The following is a 25,910-nucleotide window of genomic DNA, read 5'->3' on the forward strand; positions in this document are numbered from 1 at the left end:
ATCTGTGCCCTTCTGGATGTTGTTATGCACAATCCCATTCTCAGAAAGCACGGTGTTATCTATGTTCTGTACCAGAGCACATTTTTAATGGGTCAAACGTGCCACACTTAATGACACAAGAAATGTAAATAAAGGCCACAGGACAGAATTAGCAATTACCAAGCACTCTTGGAGAAAGGACCAGGCGGATAACTTAACGAAACAATAAAAGTCTTCTATTGAGATATCTTTGGGGGAAGAACATATGAAAGAAGCAGTCTGCATCCACAGAACTGACAAATTAATTGAAGATGTCATCCACATCCACACAGCTGAAAAATTGATAAGTGACACTGTACTGGGTACACTGAGGACTGGGGTCTGGTGACAGAGGCTGAACTAAAACCAAACTGCCTACAAACTCAACACGACCAGGGAAGTTAGAAGCTGTTTAGTGGTATCAGGTTCGGCATCCAACCTGATGACCTGTTTGCGGCACCTTTTATTGACATGTGTCTGCAAAAACCACATCTCACTATGAAATTACCATGCATCTGAGATATCTCACCAACAGACAGCATCAGCACCAAATCGTGACAGGCAGGTTCTCCGTTGAAATAGTGGAATTTTCACTAAAGTTATCCGATTCAATGCCAAAGAACATCCACAAGTAAAACTAACAATGTTGGAAATTTTGTCCATTGAATTACATCAACATAATGTATCTCCAACAAAGACATTCCACTTTTCTTCCTTAAGCCTCACACAATGCCAAGTGAGCAAGTAAATTGACAAGAAGTCTGTGTATAGCAACTTTCTTCAGAATTCTAGTTTGATTAGGTTACTGAGACCTCAGATTTAACTGATTTTATTAAATAACTTGCAAAATTTTCAGTTACATTGCCGATGATTTTATTCCTGCACTTGGTGATGGAAGAACATTAAAATATATTTAAAATGCCCTCTTATTTTGATATTTGGTTATAATACAGTATCAAATTAACTATATTTAATACAAAAATTAAGTTGACTGTACAGACACATACACCACTCATAAAAGTGGACAATAAAAATTTGTACCTTCTTGCACATTCATTCACAAACATACTCTTCTTCTCAGCCTTTGGAACGGTGCAGGATACTTTCAATTTCTATCCGGAACTAGTTTTTCTGCTGCATCATACTCGTGTGCAGACCACAAAGTTCTGCATAGAATGCCGCGCGTTGCATTATTACTCATTTCTCTTTTCCAAGCAAGTAACATCTGATATATAACCTGGAAGACAAGAGATGAAATTTTGTGTTATAGAGAAGCATTCAAAAATTGGTTACTTTGTTGTTGTTGTTGTTGGTGGTGGTGGTGGTGGTGGTGGTGGTGGTGGTGGTGGTGGTGAGGGGTGGGGGAGGAGAAATATATTTTACATAAGAAAGGCGTGCGCACATCCCTCAAAGCCAATTTTTGTATTCAGGCCAAGAGTTTCCGCTAACATGATGGATTCTGTTAAATCCACTGTGCACACATTTATTCAATAGGTTAAAAGCTGTCATGTAGTGGCAGTGCAACTTTTACTTCTTGGCAAAACTGAATATTTCGAAGAAAAAGGTCAAAAGGAAAACTGACATTGGAGATATAAAGTTGATATTGCCACAATAAATAAGATGCCAGAAAATTACATACACCTAAGATTATTTGCCATTGCAGTTGCTGAGAATAAAATAAGAAGGAACAGTGTTCAAAATTACTTAACATCAAGGGTCACCGTGAGGCAGGAGTATGAGTCACTCATAGCACAGAAATGTTGCAGTTGGTAAAAGATGACCTGGACTTGACTGGGGCAATATTTATTTAGCGTATGGCTAATAGAGAGAGATCATAAAATTAAATTACGTACACATATGTACATATTGCCACACAAGAAACTTAAGTTTGTCTTTAGAACTGAATATCCAGTCACTGGGGCAACAATTTGATACAGATAAATAGCTTTCTTATATTTAGGGGATGGGAAAAGGAGGCTAGGGAATGCAAATAACGATACCAGTAACATTACACTCTTCCAAAGCTATGAAATCCAGTGGGGATATAAATGGAATATTTTCAATTCGGTAATTCATGATTTTTGCACATTAGTTTTCACATGGAATCCAAGTGGCATAGGCTGTGGCTTCCAACAAAGTTTGCTAATTAAGCAAAATGCTCAGATAACTGATCACAATGAAAATGTATCTGAGAGATAAAGTTACATATCTGTAAAATATTTACATTGTACCACATTTTTAAGGTGGTGTCTTAAATTTGTCTAAAATCTCACAAATGATGTGAATTAATGGATGGTCATCATCAATTATGCCTCTCTCACTGGATTTTGATTCACACTGGATGCTATAGTTAGTAAACTTTTCTGAAAGTACACCTCAGACTGGCTAACAAAATGTACTTGTGATATAAATCTTATCACAGTCTACTTTCCTGGCAGAGAGTGTTCAATTACTGACTACCTAGCACAGATTAAACTTGAGGACTCTGCTATAAAAAAGATAACTTCTGAGAAAGGATTTACTGCATAACCACATTAAATTGATAACATCTGCAATGAAATGTAATATTATTAAGAGTGAATTAGCCATGGCTGAAGGCTATGGAAATGGGCAACACCTTATTTGGCTATCTACTCATGAGACAATAAATGACCTCATCAACAGCAAAACAAAATTTCTTCGTAACTTTCACATTTAAGTGGGGTTGCTCTTATTTTCCACTATACTGTCTGTCTTGGCAACCAAGCCAACATTTTCATTTCATGCAAATGTGTTCATCTATACCATAAAAATGACTTAAGATAAGCTTACATTTATGGACTATTTACCTCTTTCATGCCACTTTCAGTTTTATAATCTATCTTGAACTGATCTAGTTCACCATCACTGAAATTCAGCAGTCTGCCAACTCTCCTCCACGCACTGCCAACATGTGGAGCCACTGTATCCAGATCTTCTTCTTTGACTGTCTCTGTGCTCTTAAAGGTGTCTGTAAATTATATCACTTTTTAATGCACAATTTTTTCTGTTACCTGTATTACAAGTTGTTTTGATGTGATAAGTAAATGATAACATAAAATATGTAATGTTTACTAAGTGTCCACATCTTTGAATAATCTTTAAAGCTTGTATCATCTTCTTGTCTGTCTTTCTACATTACATAGCAGCTAAAATTTACACCAGAAATGCTTTCTCTTTGCAGTCAGAGTTACTCAAATATGGAATCAATTCAAGGCAAAGCACATTGCCTAGTTGTTTGAGAGTTGTGGTCTATCTTTAAAGTGCAAAAAAGGTTTTGTATGATAGCAGAATGCAAGGGATATAAGACTGGTAAAAAAACATTTTCACTATAGGCAGCACCTGAAACAACAGAAAATAGTATGCACATGAAGTGCAGATTCTGTTGAAGCAGTAAACAAAAATAGAACATAGCTCTACATTTTAACAATATACCTAAAATAAATGTTAGTCCAGAAATTTTTAACACACGTTACACATTCTGACACTATAACCTTCCACATACCTAATGCAGTAAATAATGTTTGGATCTAAGGTCTCAGGTCATGTCAAAGTACACGGTCCCCTTTTACTAGATTACCAAATGGTTATCGAACAACAACAGGTAAAATTGACAAGTTTCTCATAAATGAATGCATCCGAGTTTTCATCTTCATGAAAACATACAACTAAAATAATCCTATTTACCCATCACCATTTGTGATGTGCTCACAATTAAAGCTTTTAGTCAGCCATTGGATACAGACACTCACAGACAGTTAGGCCTCCATTTTCTTCATAATACCTCTGAATAACTGTAACTACATCTATTTTGTGAACTAAAGTACAAGAACTTTGGGTTACAAGCCTACCCTGTGGAATCTCTTACAACCGCTAGTCTGATGTCAAACCCAGGTGGAAATCAAGTAAATGTCAGAAATCTTGTGAGACATAGAAGTTTTAATCATTGTTTTTAGTATAAAGGTTTTACTCCTGTGGTAACAAATATGGCAAACTTGATTCTGCACTTTGCAAGAATCCATCACGCTGAGATCATTTCACAGAAGAAAAATTGTGATTTTAAAGTAAACAGTAACACAAATTATTAAAAACATAAGGTATTTGGTATTTCAATAACTATGCATTCTACACAATATGATCCTAAGTATCACACTGATTCACACTGGAAGTTTACTCCCTGCACATATTATAATTGAAATGCTTCAAAATTACATATTTTCTGCAATGATTATAATTGTGGGATTAGGATATTCTACATGCACCTATCAGCACTCTTCAGACATCTGCACCAAAGAATACTGGTTCTAAAAACTTACTGTGAAATATACTGTTCAACAGTTAAATAACAAAACAAAAGCCTGTATGCACTGACAGGCAAGCCAGGATTTACTGTTATACGTATATAAGGATAAATTTAAACTAGAATATAGAAGATTTGCTTAGTTGTGGACACGCATCAGGCATTAGGAAGGCTCAAACATTGCTTCACATTGTTTCCTAAGACAACGATGTCATCTGACTGGGGCAAGAAGTGATCCTGACTGAGGTGAATGAAATGGAAGAGATGTGGAATGGTGAATGGAACAAAAAGGTGGATGATCCAATGCAGCAGGAACCAAAGGGCGAGTAGGGGGTTTAGGGTGGAGTAAGAAGTGCGCTAATATGTTGGTTTGGGAGCAGGTCAATTGAATGGGTTGAAAACAGGAGAGGGGGTTGTGACAATTGCATGGCAGACTACCTGAGACATCCAGTTGATGCTGAGATTAGAATTAATACAGCATGAGTAATGGAGTGGCTGTTTAAGTCAAAACTTATGTTGTGCAGTATGCTCCACAAATGTGTAATCTTGAGTAATGTTAATCCAGGTAGATAATTTGCTCATAGTTGTACGTACACAGATAGCTGTGCAGTGCAGTACATGATGTTGCCACTTTCAAAGTGGGCTCCACACTTTATGGTGTATGGAATGCTTGCAGCTAGGCTAAAACAGGAGATGATTGGAGAATGTATGTGATAGATGTTGCAAGTTAGTCTTCCACAGGGATACGAGACATATGACGGAAGTGGAAAGGGGGAGGGGGGGGGGGGGGAGATTATGTGCAAGAGTGTCCTAAGGAGAGATAAGGAGACTATAGGTGGCCAAAATCCATTTTGGGATGGACAGGAGAGTTATTATTTTGAGAACTATTCTCTGTTGCTACTCATTCTTCTGCACCCCACTCATTTAGTACTAACCACGCCAAAACTAATCCTTTTCTCTCTGTGTACACAGTAACCCCATCGCGGTTATTGTGAACCACAGTGATCTTGTGGAGGACCTCCAGCAGCTCTTAAATGCCCCGCTGGAGTGACTCAATTTCAGAAGTCTTACCATGAGCTTCAGTCTCTTCTCAAATCTCTTTCCAAAACTACACACTGAAGTCTGTCTAGCTCCTCACACCTTGAGCACAAAAATTCTACACAATTCCTAAAACTCAGAAAACCAGTAACTAACAGAACCCAATATTTTGTCCTCGACAGTGAGTGATCATCAGAGGCAAGGGTATTGTCAGGTGTCCCCAGGGAAGCATGACAGAGCTGCTGTTATTGTCATATACGTAAATTATATTGTAGACTGGGTAAGCAGCAGTCAGTGGCTGTTTGCTGATGATGCTGCGGTGTATGGGAAGGTGGTGGTGTTGAGTGATAGGAGGAGGATAACATGATAACCTAGACAAAGTTTCTGGTTGGTGTGATGTATGGCAGCTAGCTCTAAATGTAGAAAATTGCAAGTTAACGCAAATGAGTAGGAAAAACAAACCCGTAATGTTCGAGGACAGCATTAGTAGCGTGCCGCTGGACACCATCATGTGCCGCTGGACACCATCATGTCAATTAAATACCTAGGCGTAATGTTGCAAAGCAATATGAAATGGAACACGTAAGTGGGAACAGTAGTAGAAACGGCAATTGGTTGACTTCAGTTTACTGGGAAAATTTTAGGAAAGTGTGGTTCATCTGTAAAGGAAGCCACAGTGCTACCATTGTTGAGTACCATTAAAGTGTTTGTGACCCACACCATGCCAGATTAAAAAATGACATCAAAACAATTCAGAGGTGGGCTACTAGATTTGTTATGGGAGGCTCAAACAACATGCAAGTATTATGGAGATGCTTCAGGAACTCAAATGGAAATCACTGGAGATAAGGTTATGTTCTTTCTGAGGAGCATCCACGAGAAAATTTAGAGAACAAACATTTGAGGCTCACTGCAGAATGATTCTACTGCCACCAATGTACAATTTGCATAAGGACCATGAAGATATTACCAAAGAGATTAGGGCTCATATGAAAGCATATAGACAACTATTTTTCTCTACCTATATTTGCAAGTGGAATAGCAAAGGAAATGATTAGTGATGGTACAGGGCACCCTGCAATACGGAATATGCATATGGTTGCAGATGAAAGGCATCTTATTGTCCCTGGTTACTTTGCCCTTACCGAATGAATCTTCAGTTTCTATAGCCACACCTTCAACAACTGCCTACAGCATACCGTCTTGTAGCTACGTCACAATACTTGCTTCAAAAACTCTAGACAGTATATGAAATAATGATGTGCTTGTCACCGTTGATGCCACAGCTCTATAGATCAACATTTCCCAATGCACATGGTATTATCATCATTAAATATTACATCTCTTGGAACTCAGCTGACTTCACTTCACATACACAATCTCCTTTCTTGTAACGTTAACCAATTGTCTCCTCGCTGACAATTATAGTTGTCACAGACTGCAATGTAATGGGCACTGCTCCAACTTGTTTATGAGCCATCTTAAATTATCCTTTCTAGCATCTCACTAGATCAAATAGCTAAAATCAAGTAAATATGATTTCAAAATATTAAGATGTGCCTTTTTCTACCAGCCATCAAGGTCATTTATCAGCAAAACTGCATGTGTGTACAATCTCTCTCTGAATGTTAAAAAAACTAACAAATGCAGAAGGCTAAGGCACTGAAGAAAATAAATAAATAAAAAGATATTGAGTAACAGACAATTATAGCCATCAAATTTGCAGGAGTCATAAATGAGATATTGTTTAGGAAAGAGAGATAAAAATTTGTTTGAAACAATATATGTTAAAATATGCTGTATGTACAAAGTCATACTTCCCATAGAAGTAATTACTGTGTTGTCCTACATTTCTCTCCTATTCATCATCAAATTGCAGAAGTGGAATTAAGTGATAAAAAATACAACAGAATGAAATAGTATGCACACAGACATGAACATGCATGCTACATCATCTTTGGTGTGTCTGTACTGCAGCAGTTTATTATAGAAAGCCATAGTAATCAGACTATCCAGATCTTTGTAACAAGCTGTCTCACTACTACATGTTTTAACCTCTTCACTGAAATTCCACATCTGCACTTCAATGACAAATAAGGGAAGAATATATAACATAGCAACTTCTATTTTGGATACTATAACTCTGCAATTATTGCACATGTTAACATATATTGCTACACGCAAATGTTTAGTTTTTCCCCATTAATATCTCATTTATGACTGATGTAAATCTGCATATCATAATTGCCTGTTACATGGTACTGCTTCTCCTTTGCAATTCTATAGTCTCTATGCAGGTTAACCTTCAAAGATCAATTGCATTGGAATTCAGAGTTTTATAGGAAAACGACAATGACGAGCAGTACAACAAATATCTCCATATTTAAAAATCATTTGTATTGACTCTAGCTATTCACACTGGGGTCTCCCATGTTGAAATCCTATAAACTACAAACTGCGTACAAACTCGATTTGGATTCATTGATATTTTTACGATCAGGATCCAGCTGATAAGACTACTCCCAATCGATGTGATCTTTGCCCCTTTCATTTCACATGATCCACCTTGGCTCATGGAAACAAATTTCTGGATATCAACCTCTACATCACTGACAGCTCCACGTGAAGCTCCTTTCACATGAGACCTACTAATCAACATATCAACTTTGCCATCTCTCAAACAATCCACATTACATCCCTCTCATTCGGCTGGCTACCTGTGTATGGCACAATTTAATTGATTAGCAGTCAGTCTAAACAGAACAGAAATTAACACACTAACCTTATCCAGAAATGGACGTCCCATGCCCTACCCCCACAATCAGTACCTCCCAGGAAGAGAATACCTTTACAGCTTTCTTTACCAGAGCTTTGACTATTTCAAGCCACTATCTGAAAGGACTAAATAATATCCCCATTCCCCTCTAAAAACGGTATTTTGCCACCCACCCAACAAATGAGATCTGATCTGTCCTTATGCCTCTCCTGGTCTCAACACTCCGCCCACTACAGACAGTCCAGGTGCAAGACCTGCCCCTATACATCAGCCTGCAATCTCTTATTCTACCTGTATGGCTGGTACTTCCTGTCCACCAAAGGCAGAATCATGTGTGAAAGTAACCACATTGTATGAGGGGTAGTCATAATGTTTTGATTATGAATTCAAAAATATAAAGATACAAAGTGATTTTTAAGGTAATTAGATAGATAAAGCAGTGGCAGGAGAACACACATATAAAAGGTATTATGTATGCATGCTTCTTGAGTCAGCAGTTGCTCCTTCTGGCAGAAGGGTTGAAGGGCAGGGAAAGGGGATGAAGGAAAAGGACTGTTGAGGCTTAGGAAAAGGTGTAGAGCTTGGAAAAGACATACAGAATCTCGGGTTAGGGGCGACTTACCAGACAGGATAAGAACTTTTTTTTTAACTATCCAATTACATCATATTTTCAAAAATTGATTGTTTTTGTTGATACATTACTGCTTTTTTGTTAGCTTGCAGGAACACACACGCAGTTCCAGTACACAATGAAATCGTCACAACAACAGTACCATAGCATTCTACTAGAGGAAACAGAACAAGGTGGTAGAGCCTATTCATGAAGTTTAGTATCCTGTGGTAATTTGTTTTCTGCATTTCAAGAAGACCGATGTTGGAACAATCCATGCTGAGTTGTTGGAAGTGTACGGCAACAAAGCATCAGCATATGTCAAACTAGTTACACTGTACAGATGTTTCCAATGTGGTCAAACAAGTCTGAATGACGAACAGCAATGTGGCAGACGATTTTTCTGTGAATCACTGGGAATCACAAGATGAGGAGGGGCCTCTGTGCTTGAAGACTGGCACATCACAACTGAGGCAATAGTGAAAAAAGTGAAAGCAGCCATGGATAAGTTTTCAACATCTTGCCTGACATTCTGATCATGATAAATGCCTCTGTCACCTGGGTTCTGCACCTGCTCACACCCATTCAAAAAGCCTGCTAAACAGAGGCAGAAACAACAGTATTGCAACTGTTGTCAGGTCAAATCAAATTACTTCCTTAGGTGCTTAATCACCATAGATGAGTGCTGGGTACATCATTATGACCACAACACAAAGGAGTAAAGCGTGCATCGGTAATATGCAGATTCACCACTGCTGAACAGGGCCCACTACCACCGCACACAGGCAGTGCATGCAGCAACAGTGGCAGCACAGTTATCATAGACTGTCTTACATCCCCGGGCCACGTGATCCTCGAAAGTCCACAGATATTCCGCTGCCACAACATACTTAAGCCATGGTGCATGCTGTAGCAGTAAGTTGCAGTCGCAATTTCACTTCGTACCACTCAGGGCATTTGCCTATGGTGTCCCATCTGTTGGAGCAGAGCCAAATCTACATTGATCCGCTACACCATCCAAAAGCCATCAGCTTTCCCCCTGAGACCCAGTGCGATAGTGTGACCTACGTCACAGCCTGCATTATGATCCATATCAAGGTGAACTCTTGGTGTCGCAACATTCATATTGATAGAAGATATCATTTCTGATGTCATTTTCTTTTGTGGAGCATTATTTTTTGGTAGTGAGACTGCAATAAATATTAATTGTCAAACTAATTGTGGAATCGTCAATCACTCCATGCACTAAAGACTACTGTCCAACCTACAGACATGAAAATTGTACTGACCAGAAGGCACCTGTCACAAGTCTTACACCACAAGGATGGACTAGATCAAACAGTTTCAAAGGTGAAGGTACTGCCAAGCCATAAATCTGACAACTGATAGTCCAACTGGGACAATAACAGGGCCCAGTAAATACTGAGGAGAATAGCACAATCTGCTCCCAAAGTGGTATGGACAAGAGCATGAAGAGCATTTAGTTTCTGTACGCAACTAGTCTTTCACTGACGAGTATGGAGCACTTTAAGAGTCCCAAAAAAGTCAGGACTACTCAACACCATCAAAGTGATGGGTACCCAATTGCAGTTCTGGGTCAGGATGGACCATTGTACAGTGACACAAATGCAGGAGAGAACTGGAAACTGTGGAAAAGTATCCAAGCAGAGGCCTTTCAAATGGCACCTTGAAGCTAGCATTCAGTCAAGGCTACAGAGCAGAAGCTATAAAAAAAAAAATGCAAAGGTCATTGACATACAGCACAGGAGTGACAAGTGGCCCAACAGAGACCAGTAGCCTATTGATGGTGATGAGGAAGAGTGTAATACTCAGTATGGAGCCCTGTGAGATGTCATTCTCTTGTACCAATGTGGAACAGAGTGATGTGCCAACTTCAAGTCAAACAAGTGTTGGGATGATAACTGATGAATAAAACTCAGTAGGAAGCCTCAAAAGCCCCAGTCATGGAGTGCAAGTGAAATGTAATGTCACCAAATGGTGATGTATAATTTATGCAGATCAGGAAAACTGCAATGAGGTGTTGGTGTTCAGAAAAAAGCCTATCGGATTGCAGTTTCCCATCTAACAAGATGGTCAGCTGTGGATCTTCCCTCCTGGAAACATTACTGATAGAAAGGACAAAAGGATCCATGATTTGAGAATCCAGCATAATCAGTGAGCTACCATCCTTTCCTGCAGTTCGTTGAGGTTGCTGAGGCTAATTGCTTGGTAGCTGCAGTTGTTGGTTTTTTGTCCAAAATCAATTAACTTACAAGAAAATCACCATTAAAGTTGGTGCCCAGCTACATTTTCCATTGCAGATTATACCTCTGTGCTTAGCCATTATACAATGGCATGTTGAAAGGTAATGCCTCCAAATTTTTTTAAGCAAAAACTCTCCAAGCTTCTTAAATAATACTAACTTTATTAAAATTATACATCTTTATTCTACCCGTCTACATACTTACTTCAAAACATAGTCAACCTGGTGACAAACACATTTATCTCAATGAGATACCAGTTTGTGATACCATCACAGAAGAATGTTTGACAGGTCTTTCGGTAAGTTCTGAAGCATTCCAACCTCTGTCACAGACATTGAGGTTAGCCCAACCATTTCCTTCATTACAAGTACAAGCAACCCAATGTTGCACATTTCTGATGTTGATACAATCATCACTATACACTGCTTTCATTCTTCTATGGATATCAATTGGAGGCACATTTGCCACGGTTAGAAAATCAATTAAAGCACACTGTTTCTCATGGGCTGCCATGGTTACATTACACACTGTCATGTTACACACTACAATTCAAAGTCATCTAGCAGCAGAGGGTTGCAACTTGTGTCAACAAAGTGGGAAAGTCAACCGAGTAATATGTATGACATGTAATAACTCGGCCAATATTGAGAACAGAATAAAAAACTCTAACGCATTACTTTTCAGCACACTTCTGTTTACATATTTTTATGCACAAAACAACATACATCACTAATTAATTAGGCCATTAATTAAAATTTTTTGTGTAATTAATGTTGTTTTCAATAAGGTGTGTGCACTCGTACATGGGGTATTACCAAGGTGGATGCATAAAATGGTTTCATAAACTTTTCTAATTTGCTAACTTACAACATATTTCATAAACCAAATTACTGTTAGAGGATATCAAATTAAACATCTTTCAGCCATTAATTTTCAACCTTATTTTATTGGGTAACCAGTTTCAGCATTTTACTATGCCATCTTCAGGCCACTGCTTTACTTGTAGGAATAATCTACCTTAGTTGCATAGTAAAATGCTGAAACTGGTTGCTCAATAAAATAAGGTTGAAAATTGATGGCTGAAAGGAGTTAATTTGACATCCTCTATTGAACAGCAGAGTCCCGCAACCATTGCTAACAATATGGACGTACAGAGGAATTACTGTTATTACTTAGAGTCCATCCTGAACAGTAAAATATAACAGCCATTTTTCAAATGATCATGTAGTTCTGGAGTTCGCAATATGCTCATCTGCCAGTCTTTAAATAGTCAGATTCCAATCAAAATTTTCAGTCTGGAACCAGCTAACATTCACACAACATCTACATGAGAGTTCGAGAAACTGTGGCTAATCTAAGTTGTGTTTAAAGTCAATTCAGGAGTTCTACAATGTTGATGATTACCTTGTTGACAACCATAAAACTATTCAGTGTTTGTCAAGTATATACTTAACACTGCTATGAAAATCTTGACTATCTATATGATTAGCAGGTACGTATTTAGTATCTAATGTACTTTTATCAGTGGCTGTTAATTCTTTTGCAATGATAGATGTTGTTTACTAATAACTGGTATTGTACAAGGGGCATTCAATAAGTAATGCAAAACTTTTTCATTGGTCAATTGAAAAAAAATATGGAATTTGCTGTGGGACATCATCAAATATTATTGTCCACCCCTTATAGTTTCACAAAGTTCCGATATGTGGCGGCATTATAAGTAGTCTTCGAAATGGTGTCTGTAACAAAGGTGGGTTTCTAGCACTGAGTTTCTTTTGGCGGGTACCCAGAGTATCGCAGATATTACTAGGCACTTGCAGAATGCCTACAGAGATCTGGCAGTGAACAAAAGCACAGTGAGTGATTGGGCAAGGCATCTGTCACCTCCACAACAACATCGCACAAACCTGCCTGATCTCCTGCAAGCCAGCCAGCAGCACACAGATGTGACTCTTGCATGTTGCAATGTGCAGACAAACATTTGTGGTGATTAACGGACCACAGTCAAACTCCTTGCTACTCAACAGGATGTCTGTTGGTAGTGCTCACACACTTATCCAGCACCCAGCAGTTGGGGTACTCAAAGGTGAGTGCCTGTTTGGCTCCTTGCCACCTAACAGAAGGCTACAAAGAGCCACAAAGGGCAATTTTTATGGAACTGTTTGCGTGTTACACAGCTGATCTTGACAATTTTTTGTCAAATGTTGTCACAGGTGACAAAACATGGGTTCATCACTTTGAACCGGAAACAAAATGGCAATACATGGAGTGGCACCACACCATCTCTCTTCCGCAGAAAAAAATCAAAGCCACACCCTCAGCCAGTCAAGTCATGGCTATGGTCTTATGGGATTCTGAAGAGGTTATTCTGTTTGATGTCCTCACTCATATGCAATGATCAACTCTGATGCGTACTGTGCTACCCTCAGGAAATTGCAGAAAAAAAACATCAGGGTGTTCATCACCACAAAAAACACAAAAGAACGTCTTTTCCATGACAACGCAAGGCTTCACACAAGTCTGAACGCCCGATAGCAGCTCACAAAACTTCATTGGACTGATCCTCCTCACTTATTCTAAAGCCCAGATCTCAGATTCGGACTTCCATCTGTTTCATCCAATGAAGAATGCTCTCCATGGGAAGTAGTATGTGGATGATGGGAAAGTTACTGATGGAGCGAGACTTTGAAGCTATCCAGTAAGAGTGGTGCCGTGCAGACATCAAGATCCTCTCAGTGAGATGACGTAAAGCCGTCGCAGTGAATCGAGATTATGTTGAAAAATAGGATTTTGTAGCCAAAAGAGTGGGGAATAGTATGGTGTATTGGAATCCTGAATGAACCCAATCTGCTTTCAGAAAAAAATGTGTTGCATTTCTTATGGAACACCTCTGGTATTTTCTGCACTTGATATCTAATCATGTTGGTGACTGTCTCAAAAACTCTGTAGCGTGTGCACGATTCACCTAATTTCAGCCAATGTGTTTTGCTCATATTGTGTCTGAAAAAGACTGTCTTAAGCAGTATAAAGTCATTAATGCCTTGTCTGCATACAGTGAAGCGAGAGGTGAAGGTACAGACTTGTATAAAAACATTTTATTTGAAATTTGATCTAGTCATCAGAATTTCTGTATTGGTAATACATGTGGGTGGCTGGGTGGGGGGAGGGGGGGGGGGGGAAGCCATATCACGTGGAAATCTGTATAGTGAACATCATTTCCACAATTACTACAAATCAATTAACAGATATTCTACAAGAGTTTGATCACCAAGACTACGAGGGCTTAATGGACAAGGTAGGTAGGCGCCATTGCAAGGACTGCAGGGAAGCGGTCACTGTTGCGAAGATCATCGTGGAGTGAGCAATGTAACAAACCCATGAGATTGGAGGGAGAAACTGTAAGGTCAATAGCTGAATTACTACCACTAAGGAAGTGTAGATAAAGATTGTAAATAAGCTGGTCAATCAGAAGGCCCCAACCAGACAAAGTGTTTCTTCCCCCATGAAGCTTTGTGCATTCAAATCCCCAAGTATGAGGAAAGGAGGAGGGGTGGGGAGAGTTTATGCATTATGGAGGTCTCCTCAATGTAAGTAACTGGCTTGCCTGGAGGTAAATAAACATTATGAATGGCAATTTCCCCGAGTTGTTTGCTCTCACACCACTATTGCTTCCAAAGTGGTACAAAAGGGACTCCACTTATTGACAAAATCTGTACGAACCAAAGCACAGTCCTCTCCAGCTGCTGCTGCCGCTGCTGCTGCTGCTGCTGCTGCTGCTGATGATGATGATGATGATTCAAATGGACTAAACTATTTGGTTATCAATGCCTCAGTTCACAGAAAAATAATGTAAAAAGGCATTTTGCAACATAAGGAAAATTGTCAACTCAAGGTCCTAAGGTTACACCAATGTGTTACCATAATCAGTGCAACTAAAATGGGCTGAGAAAATGCAGACTGTGCAGACTAGCGAGTCCCCTCAAACCCAGAACCCCTCACAGAAGAACCCCAAAAGTGCACCACTTGTGACAGGATACTTTCCGGGACTGGATCAGCCTCTGAATGTGGCTCTCCAGCAGGGATACGACTTCCTCAAATCCTGCCCTGAAATGAGATCCATCCTTCAGGAAATCCTCCCCACTCCACCAAGAGTGCCTTTTCGGCGTCTACCTAACCTGCGTAACCTCTTGGTTCATCCCTATGAAATCCCCAAACCACCTTCCCTACCCTCTGGCTCCTACCCTTGTAACCGCCCCCAGTGTAAAACCTGTCCCATGCACCCTCCCACCACCACCTACTCCAGTCTTGTAATGCGGAAGGTGTACACGATCAGAGGCAGAACCACGTGTGAAAGCACCGACGTGATTTACCAACTGACCTGCCTACACTGTGACGCATTCTATGTGGGAATGACCGGCAACAAACTGTCCATTCACATAAATGGACACAGGTAGACAGTGTTTGTTGGTAATGAGGATCACCCTGTGGCTAAACATGCCTTGTTGCACGGCCAGCACATCTTGGCACAGTGTTACACCGTACCGGTTATCTGGATACTTCCCACCAACACCAACCTATCCGAACTCCGCAGATGGGAACTTGCCCTTCAATATATCTTCTCCTCCCGTTATCCACCAGGCCTCAATCTCCACTAATTTCAAGTTGCCGCCACTCATACCTCACCTGTCATTCAACAACATCTTTGCCTCTGCACTTCCGCCTCGACTGACATCTCTGCGCGCGTGTGTGTGTGTGTGTGTGTGTGTGTGTGTGTGTGTGTGTGTGTGTGTGTGTGTGTGTGTGTGTGCACGCGCACACACGCGCGCGCGCGCGCGCGCGCACACACGCGCGCACAAACGCGCGCGCGCACAAACGAGCGCGCGCACACACGCGCGCACGCACACACGCGCGCACGCGCGCACACACGCGCGCACACACGCGCGCGCACACGCGCGCACACACGCGCGCTCGCGCACACACGCGCGCACACACACACGCGCGCACACACACACGCGCGCACACACACACGCGCGCACACACACACGCGCGCACACACACACGCGCGCACACGCGTGTGTGCGCGCGCTCGCGCACGCGTGTGTGCGCGCGCTCGCGCACGCGTGTGTGCGCGCGCTCGCGCACGCGTGTGTGCGCGCGCTCGCGCACGCGTGTGTGCGCGCGCTCGCACGCGTGTGAGCGCGCGCGCGCGCACGCGTGTGTGCGAGTGCGCGCACGCGTGTGTGCGAGTGCGCGCACGCGTGTGTGCGAGTGCGCGCACGCGTGTGTGCGAGTGCGCGCACGCGTGTGTGAGTGCGCGCACGCGTGTGTGAGTGCGCGCACGCGTGTGTGAGTGCGCGCACGCGTGTGTGAGTGCGCGCACGCGTGTGTGAGTGCGCGCACGCGTGTGTGAGTGCGCGCACGCGTGTGTGAGTGCGCGCACGCGTGTGTGAGTGTATACTCGTCCTTTTTCCCCCTAAAGTAAGTCTTTCCGCTCCCAGGATTGGAATGACTCCCTTAAAACCCACATCCTTTCATCTTTCCCTCTCCTTCCCTCTTTCCTGAAGAAGCAACCACTGATTGCAAAAGCCAGAATTTTGTGTGTATATTTGTGTGTGTATCGACCTGCGAGCGCTTTAGTTTGGTAAGTCACATCATCTTTGTTTTTAGATATATTTTTCCCACGAGGAATGTTTCCCTCTATTTTATATATATTACTAGGCTATGCCTATGATAGAGAGCCTACTGAATAAACATCTCACTCACTGAGGTAATGTTATAAACATATCCTCTAAGACCTCACACTAGACTGTAAAAAAAGACTTCAAAGTTACTTCGTTGTTCTGTCTAAGGCAGTCGATAGTTTATCTGTTTTGAGGTAACAGCAACCAAATCAGAAAGATAGTACATTAGCTGCTCGTACCTGGGCAAGTGTGATCCTTTCTTGGTTCCAGGAGAGAAAAAAAGTTGTCTTTTAAGAAGAGCTAATGTTCTTTTCATTTTTTACAAGTGTGTTTGCGAATTAAACTTGGCATCAAATCCTGCTGTGTGTTTTGTGAATGCAGTCTAAGGCAACCTTTCTAACAACTGAGGGGGGAGGGGTGGGGGTGGGAGGGGGGTGGGAAGTAAGACAATCTCACACTCAACATTGTGCATTACATGATGCTCACCCATTAGCAGGATTAATCCTGATGAGGCATGTGCTTCAATTCATCAAACAGTTGTTGCTGCCCCCTCCCCCACTCTAATTTTGACCCCCCCCCCCCCCCCACACACACACACAAAATCACCACCTTCCCAGTAGCCACGTCACATCTTGTCTACCCAAGCAACTGGTCATCATAAAGTCCATGCCACTGGTTGTGTGTGTGTGTGTGTGTGTGTGTGTGTGTGTGTGTGTGTGTGTGTACGTGCATTTTTATTTTTCAAGCTATATAATCATTAGATGTGATGTATCACCACTTTAGCATCTACACTAATTTCATTTTTGAACTTTTTGTGGTGTGCAGTTTTCTTTCTTTTTTATTGCTCCACCCCTTCAATAGTACTGGAGATACAGTAAAAGATGCATACACACTATTTAAGTTTTTCACATTATAATACATGTAAGTATACAAATAATTACCACATTTACCTTCTACAGCCTTAGGTATCCTCCTGGGTGATGTCTTTGAAGATTTTTCTTGTTTTGATGACATATTAATTGTAATTTTATGGCCAATTTGAAATGGTCCCGTTACATTTGTTATACTGTACATAACGGATGACGCTGTTATGAAAAAACAAACTCCATAAGTGTCATACAGAAAAAGAGAAACTGAGATATTTGGAAAGTAAGTCCACAAAAAAATTCTCTGTTAAAATCTATTACAGTATTTGCAATTATTCATGGAACAGATAAACAATGTACTGAAAAATAACATTTCATTTAGAATGTTTATTTTGAATATGTGCTTCAATTAATTCATTGATGAAATATTGTCTGGTTATCAACAGTAACAGCACCTCATTAAATCTTTGACAATTCTAGATGTAGTCATGATTCCTTAAGTATATATGTGCACTGGATACATTAACATGCAGAGGCGTGTCAACTTCCCTCATCCCTCTGAGTACTTCAAAAAGTTTCTATGTTATACAGCTCAATTGGGATCCCTATGCGTGTTTGCGGCTGTGGTCTGGTGTTGCTGTTTCCATCTTATTGTTTTTGGGAAGAAAATGGCACAACATCGACCTTTTACAGAGGAATACATTTTGTACATTATCACTAGAAGCAGCAGTTAGAATGAATTTCTCCAATTGTGATGTTTCTTTGACAGAATCTCCAAAGTACCAGTTGTCAGCCATGTACATAAGCTGGTATCCATCTAATTCTAAAAGAAATTAAAAATCTTCAAGATCTATCTACTGTGTCTGAAAGTGAGTGTGAAATGTTCAGGAAAAGAGCCTGGTTTAGTGACACATTTGACTGGAAGTAGAGTGCTTTTCATCAGTTGTGCATGTGTGACGATTCAGCCTTAGAAGACAAATGTGGATCTTATCAGTGTCTCTGATTTGTACCATATTTTACGGAGTATGTCATGAAGTTCTGGGACAGCAGCTGGATAATGTAGACTTATTGCCATAATACTTTGACTAACAACTATTCACCTATCTTACAAGTGACTATTTTGCTCTGGAGACTGCTCGTTCACATCATTAACTTTATACCAAAAATCGGTGCAGAGGTGCTACACGAGTGACTCTCTGTCGAGTTTTGTGCCATCTATGAATATTGCTCCATCTATGGTGTGCAGGTGCATATGTAATAGTGATACATGTGTGCTATTGTAGAGTTAAAATTCAGATATCAAAATTAACTCTTTAATGTGTCATTGGTCATAAAATGTTTTCTTTCTGAAAAGATTAAAGATATCACCAGGTCCCATCTTTCGCTAAACTTATTTCCACTGATTTTGAATCCCAGAAGGATCAAGATTTCCATGGTACAATAATACATGCAATGCCCTGACGATGTTCAGTTATGACTGACTTACTGGGTTTCAAAAGCTGAGTGTGGCAATCATGTTCTACACCTCTTTCATGTACTGTGCCTATTGTCTGACCAACATATAGACTGGGAGATGAGTCTTTGGTATTGACAGCTCAGTAACATTGTCCTGTTGTCTAGTGACTGCAGACATCCAGCCAATGAAGGACTGCACTTGAGCAGAGGGCAAGAGCTACATTGCCACTCTGCAAAACTGACGCAAACATGTCGGAAACATGCTAGTGAGTGTCTCACGTGCAACTGGTTGTCCTTTGTGTTAATAGCTAAATTCTTAGTTTATTTTGTATTTGTTGTTGTTAGTGTTTATTTACTTCTGTTTCCTTTTAAACAGTACCCAGTGAGATGAGTAGTGCCAGCCCAACACATTAAGTGACATGGAGGAAGAAAAGTGTGTTACACAACCAGGTCTGCAAATCTGTGTTCAGTGAGGAACTACTTAGAAAACAAAAAGAAAAAAAGGTGACCCTTATATCCTGTTGTTCAGCTGTTAAGAGGTCTGCAACAGCAGCATTGAGAGTACACAAGAATACTGTTGTTACAATACGGAAAGAACAGTACAGTATAGACTGTGGTGAGAGTGGCACAGCAAGGCTGCATACCCCAGGAAAGAAACGACCGAGGAAGAAGCAAGTGACAGCTTTGGACTATTTCCAGAAAGATCCTATTCATAGTCATTCAAATGGCTATTATTAGAGAAGGCAACAGCCCTTTCTACTCAAGTCACTTCCGAACAATGATCTTTGCGAAGCAAATTCTCATTACGTACAGTGCTGAAAGACATAGGCTTCAGCTGGTCAGTGTTTAACGGACATAAAACATTGAGGGAAAGGGCAGATGTGGTTGCATTGCGGTGCAGATTTCTGCACAGAATTGTGGGTGTGAGATTTGGAAATATAGTGCGCATAGATGAAACGTAGGTTAACGTCAGCCATTCATTACATAGGGGTCGGAGTGATGGAACACCAGAGCGGACCAACGCAATGTCTGCTGGAAAAGGAAGGTGAATTATTGTTTCACATGCAAGTACAACGGACAGTTATGTGCCCCACTGCCAGTTAACATTTCATTCAAAAAAGACAGGTGATTACCATGAAGAGATGAACTGTGTGGTTTTTCAAAACCGTTTCAAAACATCCCTTATGACAAATCTGAGAAGTCCATCAGTGATCGTCATGGGCAATACCCCATATCATTCCACAGTTTGTAATAGGACACTAACTTACGCAATGAAAAAATAAGATACTATTCAGTGGCTGACACAACAAAAAGTGGATTTCAACAAAGATATGAAGAACGCAGAACAACTGAGAATTGTGATACAATAAAAACTGCAATTTCCTACATAAGTAGTCGATGAGATTGCCGAAGAGCACAAGCATGAAACTGTTCGGCTTCCTCCGTACCACTGTCACTTCAATGCCATTAAAGGATTAAAGGTGAAAACAGAAAATTACATTGCTGTAAACAATAAAAAATTCATTATCTCTAAAGTTGAAACTCTGACTGTAGCAGCTATCAATCAAGTGACACGCAAGACATGGCCAAAATTTGTGAACAGTACTGCAAGTGTCATCAAAGAGGCAGTCAAAAACAATGGCATTGGGGAAGAATGCGTAGAAAATTTAATTATACAACTGGGAGGGAGCAGTGATAATTTGGGCAGTGCTGAAGAAGAATGATCTAAAATAGATTCTGACAGTAATGGTTGTATTTTTCCATTAGTATAACTACAACACACACAAGAATGTAAGGAGAGAGCATGCCATTGATTCATCATCATATTGTGAGTACCATCTTCAGATTATACTTGTTAATATACTGACAAATTAATCATCTGGTCATTGTAGAACTAATTAGTATTGCTAATAATTAACAACGGGAACAAAAACTCCGAATGTTCAACGATTTGAAAAAATAGTTTTCATTTATATTGCAAAGTTTGACAAATAACTTTGTGATATTTCAGAATATTAGTTACTAAATAGCTCTTCTCAATTTTTCAAGATTATGTATTACAGGTAGCAACTGTAAATAAATTCACGCATACAAATATGACCTGCACGTTATTGAAGCTTTTATTTCTGCTGCTAGAGAATGCATATAAGTAGAGACTGAGTGCAGAGTTCCGTAAGCCAGATTCGACAACATTGGAGTCCGTCTGCCTGATCTGTCAATACCAATTACTTGCCTCACAGACTACATGCTTCACCACAATGGCAAAGTACTCTGTAGGTTCCAGTCCTCTGCAATCCCAGATCATCCTTTGCCAAACCGAGAACAGCATAAGTCTTTGTAGGCATGCAGAATTTACCAATGATGTGTCTAGTGACAGTTACTTTTATTAATTTTTACTCCATTATTGCACGTACTGACAGAGAGCAAGCATGTAGTATCAACATTATGCACGTGCCTATGCATCACAAATGGAGCAATATTCGAAGAGGGCATGAAACTGTACAGAGGTCGCTCTTGTAGCGGGTGCATTTGAGCATGTCTCTCCACTTCAATGTTTGGTGTAAAGTTAGCAAAGTGAACTAGAAAACTCCAGTGCAAAACACTCACCTGAAGATACCTGAATGGCTGTCAGAAAAAATATAATGGCAAGAAGTGAACATTATGTGATCACAAACCTGAAACTTCATGGAATACTCTTTATGTCAGGAAAACTGCAAGAATCACAGATCCTATGGAATCTACAGCACATTAAACCAAATGATTTCATTTATACATGAAAGCAACATAAGACAATCAGTACATTGTCAATTATCGAAGTGGAAAGAAAACGGGATTTCAGGAACAGTAGTTCTTCATTGGGACTTGTCTGCTTGTGGCTCGCGTGAAAACGCTAAAAATTAATGACTATCAGTCTGGAGACACACTCTAGATCATTCCAGTTTTAAGCAAAATCATGTTACTTTTGACACGGCTTCACTTTAGTAACAGCTCTGCCAGTTACGAAGAAAATGGGTTATTAACTATCAGGAAAATTGGTGCTAAAGTATTTACAACAGTCCACACTGCATTTCATCCATAATAAAAGCTTCGCATTGACAGAAGCCTACAGGGTTATTTAAAGAGCAAACACTTTTTAGAAGTATATTACTTCTAAAAGAAGTTTTGGAATAAAAACATTTGTACTCTGCAACTATCACACTTCTTACATCTTGGGTTTTATTGTGTGCACAGGCACAACAATGGAGATATTGATTTCCACAATTTGGGTACACAGGGCAAGACTCATTGAGTATTATTTGGAAGGAGGAGATATCTTATGTTGACATTTGGTATTTGTGTCCAAGTCAGTTTCCCTGATTCCACAGTCATGGAACATCTATATGTAGCTCTGTTCATAGGAACAAACACAATGTGCCAAAATTACAGGACAAAATGAAATGAAGAGAGATCCAGTTTGTGTCCATTGATATACTGCTTATTATTGAGTGTTGCACTAAAAGTGAGATCTGGATGTTGACCAGCTGAAATGCCACAGAAAGTTTGAATGGAAAAGCCTGACAGAGTGGTGAAACAATCACAAAACCAGAATTTGTTTCTGATTACAATGTGACTGTACTGACATGCTATTGAGGCCAGTCAAATCAATGTGGAATATTGTGATATGGTGGGTGAAAAAAAGTTTTTTTGAGGTAGATACTGGAACTGCGTGTTTTAGATGCAGGGGAAAAAATCTAGTAGTAGAGTTTAATTTGTCCCTAGTAACACAAATAATTACTGAAGCTTTTGTCATTCATCAGCTAAAGCCAACAAAGAAAGGGAATCAGCGATCATAAAGCGGTTACTGCATCGATGATTTCAGTAAATAGAAATATTAAAAAAGGTAGGAAGATTTTTCTGTTTAGCAAAAGTGACAAAAAGCAGATTACAGAGTACCTGACGGCTCAACACAAAAGTTTTGTCTCAAGGACAGATAGTGTTGAGGATCAGTGGACAAAGTTCAAAACCATCGTACAATATGCATTAGATGAGTATGTGCCAAGCAAGATTGTAAGAGATGGAAAAGAGCCACTATGGTACAACAACCGAGTTAGAAAACTGCTGCGGAAGCAAAGGGAACTTCACAGCAAACATAAACATAGCCAAAGCCTTACAGACAAACAAAAATTACGCGAAGCGAAATGTAGTGAGGAGGGCTATGCGAGAGGCTTTCAATGAATTCGAAAGTAAAGTTCTATGTACTGACTTGGCAGAAAATCCTAAGAAATTTTGGTCCTATGTCAAAGCGGTAGGTGGATCAAAACAAAATGTCCAGACACTCTGTGACCAAAATGATACTGAAACAGAGGATGACAGACTAAAGGCCGAAATACTAAATGTCTTCTTCCAAAGCTGTTTCACAGAGGAAGACTGCACTGTGCTTCCTTCTCTAGATTGTCGCACAGTTGACAAAATGGTAGATATCGAAATAGACGACAGAGGGATAGAGAAACAATTAAAATCGCTCAAAAGAGGAAAGGCCGCTGGTCCTGATGGGATACCAGTTTGATTTTACACATAGTACGTGAAGGAACTTGCCCCCTTCTTGCAGCAGTGTACCGTAGGTCTCTAGAAGAGCGAAGCGTTCCAAAGGATTGGAAAAGGGCACACGTCATCCCCGTTTTCAAGAAGGGACGTCGAACAGATGTGCAGAACTATAGACCTAAATCTCTAACGTCGATCAGTTGTAGAATTTTGGAACACGTATTATGTTCGAGTATAATGACTTTTCTGGAGACTAGAAATCTCCTCTGTAGGAATCAGCATGGGTTTCGAAAAAGACGGTCGTGTGAAACCCAGCTCGCGCTATTCGTCCACGAGGCTCCGAGGGCCTTAGACACGGATTCACAGGTAGATGACGTGTTTCTTGACTTCCGCAAGGCGTTTGACACAGTTCCCCACAGTCGTTTAATGAACAAAGTAAGAGCATGACTATCAGATCAATTGTGTGATTGGATTGAGGAGTTCCTAGATAACAGAACGTAGCATGTCATTCTCAATGGAGAGAAGTCTTCCGAACTAACAGTGATTTCAGGTGTGTCGCAGGGGAGTGTCATAGAACCGTTGCTATTCACAATATACATAAATGACCTGGTGGATGACATTGGAAGTTCACTGAGGCTTTTTGCAGATGATGCTGTGGTGTATCGAGAGGTTGCAACAATGGAAAATTGTACTGAAATGCAGGAGGATCTGCAGCGAATTGACGCATGGTGCACGGAATGGCAATTGAATCTCAATGTAGACAAGTGTAATGTGATGCGAATACATAAAAAGATAGGTCCCTTATCATTTAGCTACAAAATAGCAGGTCAGCAACTGGAAGCAGTTAATTCCATAAATTATCTGGGAGTACGCATTAGGAGTGATTTAAAATGGAATGATCATATAAAGTTGATCGTCGGTAAAGCAGATGGCAGACTGAGATTCATTGGAAGAATCCTAAGGAAATGCAATCCGACAACAAAGGAAGTAGGTTACAGTACGCTTGTTCGCCCACTGCTTGAATACTGCTCAGCAGTGTGGGATCCGCACCAGATAGGGTTGATAGAAGAGATAGAGAAGATCCAACGGAGAGCAGCGCGCTTCATTACAGGATCATTTAGTAATCGCGAAAGCGTTATGGAGATGATAGATAAACTCCAGTGGAAGACTCTGCAGGAGAGACGCTCAGTAGCTCGGTACGGGCTTTTGTTAAAGTTTCGAGAACATACCTTCACCGAAGAGTCAAGCAGTATATTGCTCCCTCCTACATATATCTCACGAAGAGACCATGAGGATAAAATCAGAGAGATTAGAGCCCACACAGAAGCATGCCGACAATCCTTCTTTCCACGTACAATACGAGACTGGAATAGAAGGGAGAACCGATAGAGGTACTCAGGGTACCCTCCGCCACATACCGTCAGGTGGCTTGCGGAGTATGGATGTAGATGTAGATGTAGAAAAGCACTCTGATGACATGGATCCACTACAATACACTGAGACACATCTTACAAATATTACTGAGAGTGAAAACTCAAAGAAAGGTGCATCAATGTGCAGTGTGCTGAAAAAAGATGGCACACTGGGGAACCCAGTACCAATGCTGAACATGCAATATACCAACATATGTGGTGTCACATTTCACGGCTTATCGTAAACTGTTTATAACTTCACAGGATATATTATGTTAGAGTACTGCTCTATAGAAATAAGTAAGTAAAAAATAAAACAGACATTTTTAGTTTTGCCAGTGTTGGTCCAAAGCCAAAATCAGACAAGAGGACGGAAAATATATACAACAGGAGTAAATGGTATTCACACACAGACTCCCTAATTCTGAAAATGCTCTCTAGATCAGTTACTGTGCTGAAAACCACACAAGCTCGACAAGTACAACAATTAAGAGAGACAGTATACACTCTGTCACTCAAACAAGATTATGCATAATTGTCTACTTCCAGTTCATAACTATTACTGGACACCAATGATGATGATGATGGTGGTGATTATTATTATTATTATTTTAGGTGAGGGGCACTCATCATCGTGGTGGTCAGTGCCCTGACAAGAAGTGAGTATGGCAATCTCATGGGTGGGGACGAAGGCTGTCATCACAAGCAGAGCAGGTTATAAAGTATTCCAAATGGCTTGGTCACATTGGGCCAATTCCTGAAAAGCCATTCAAAGATGGGTTGGACCACTGCACTAAATGCCAATGACTGGCATATTCAGTGCCTGTGGAGCCAAATGGATACAGCACTGAATCCAGAGTGGTGGTTCACCAGCCTCTGCACATAGACTCAGAATTGGGCTGGTCCAAAAGGCTCCACTTGATAGCCGAATGCCCTCACGGTAGACAGCAT

General features: G+C 40.5%; 1 protein-coding gene across 2 annotated transcripts in view; it reads right to left on the bottom strand.

Annotated features, from left to right (window-relative positions):
* Window positions 1–820: 820 nt before the first annotated feature.
* LOC126273171 (uncharacterized) overlaps window positions 821–25,910 on the bottom strand; it is a 44,930-nt gene continuing 19,840 nt past the window's right edge. For both annotated transcript variants that reach the window (XM_049976649.1, XM_049976650.1), the window contains exons 3-5: window positions 17,656–17,790; window positions 2,847–3,007; window positions 821–1,255 (exon numbers count right to left, since the gene is read on the bottom strand). In XM_049976649.1, the coding sequence (XP_049832606.1) occupies window positions 1,124–1,255; window positions 2,847–3,007; window positions 17,656–17,790 (428 nt within the window). In that variant the 3' untranslated portion in view covers window positions 821–1,123. The remainder of the gene's footprint in view (window positions 1,256–2,846; window positions 3,008–17,655; window positions 17,791–25,910) is intronic.

This window comes from Schistocerca gregaria, chromosome 5 (genome assembly GCF_023897955.1).
Source record: "Schistocerca gregaria isolate iqSchGreg1 chromosome 5, iqSchGreg1.2, whole genome shotgun sequence".
NCBI classification, from domain to species: domain Eukaryota; kingdom Metazoa; phylum Arthropoda; class Insecta; order Orthoptera; family Acrididae; genus Schistocerca; species Schistocerca gregaria.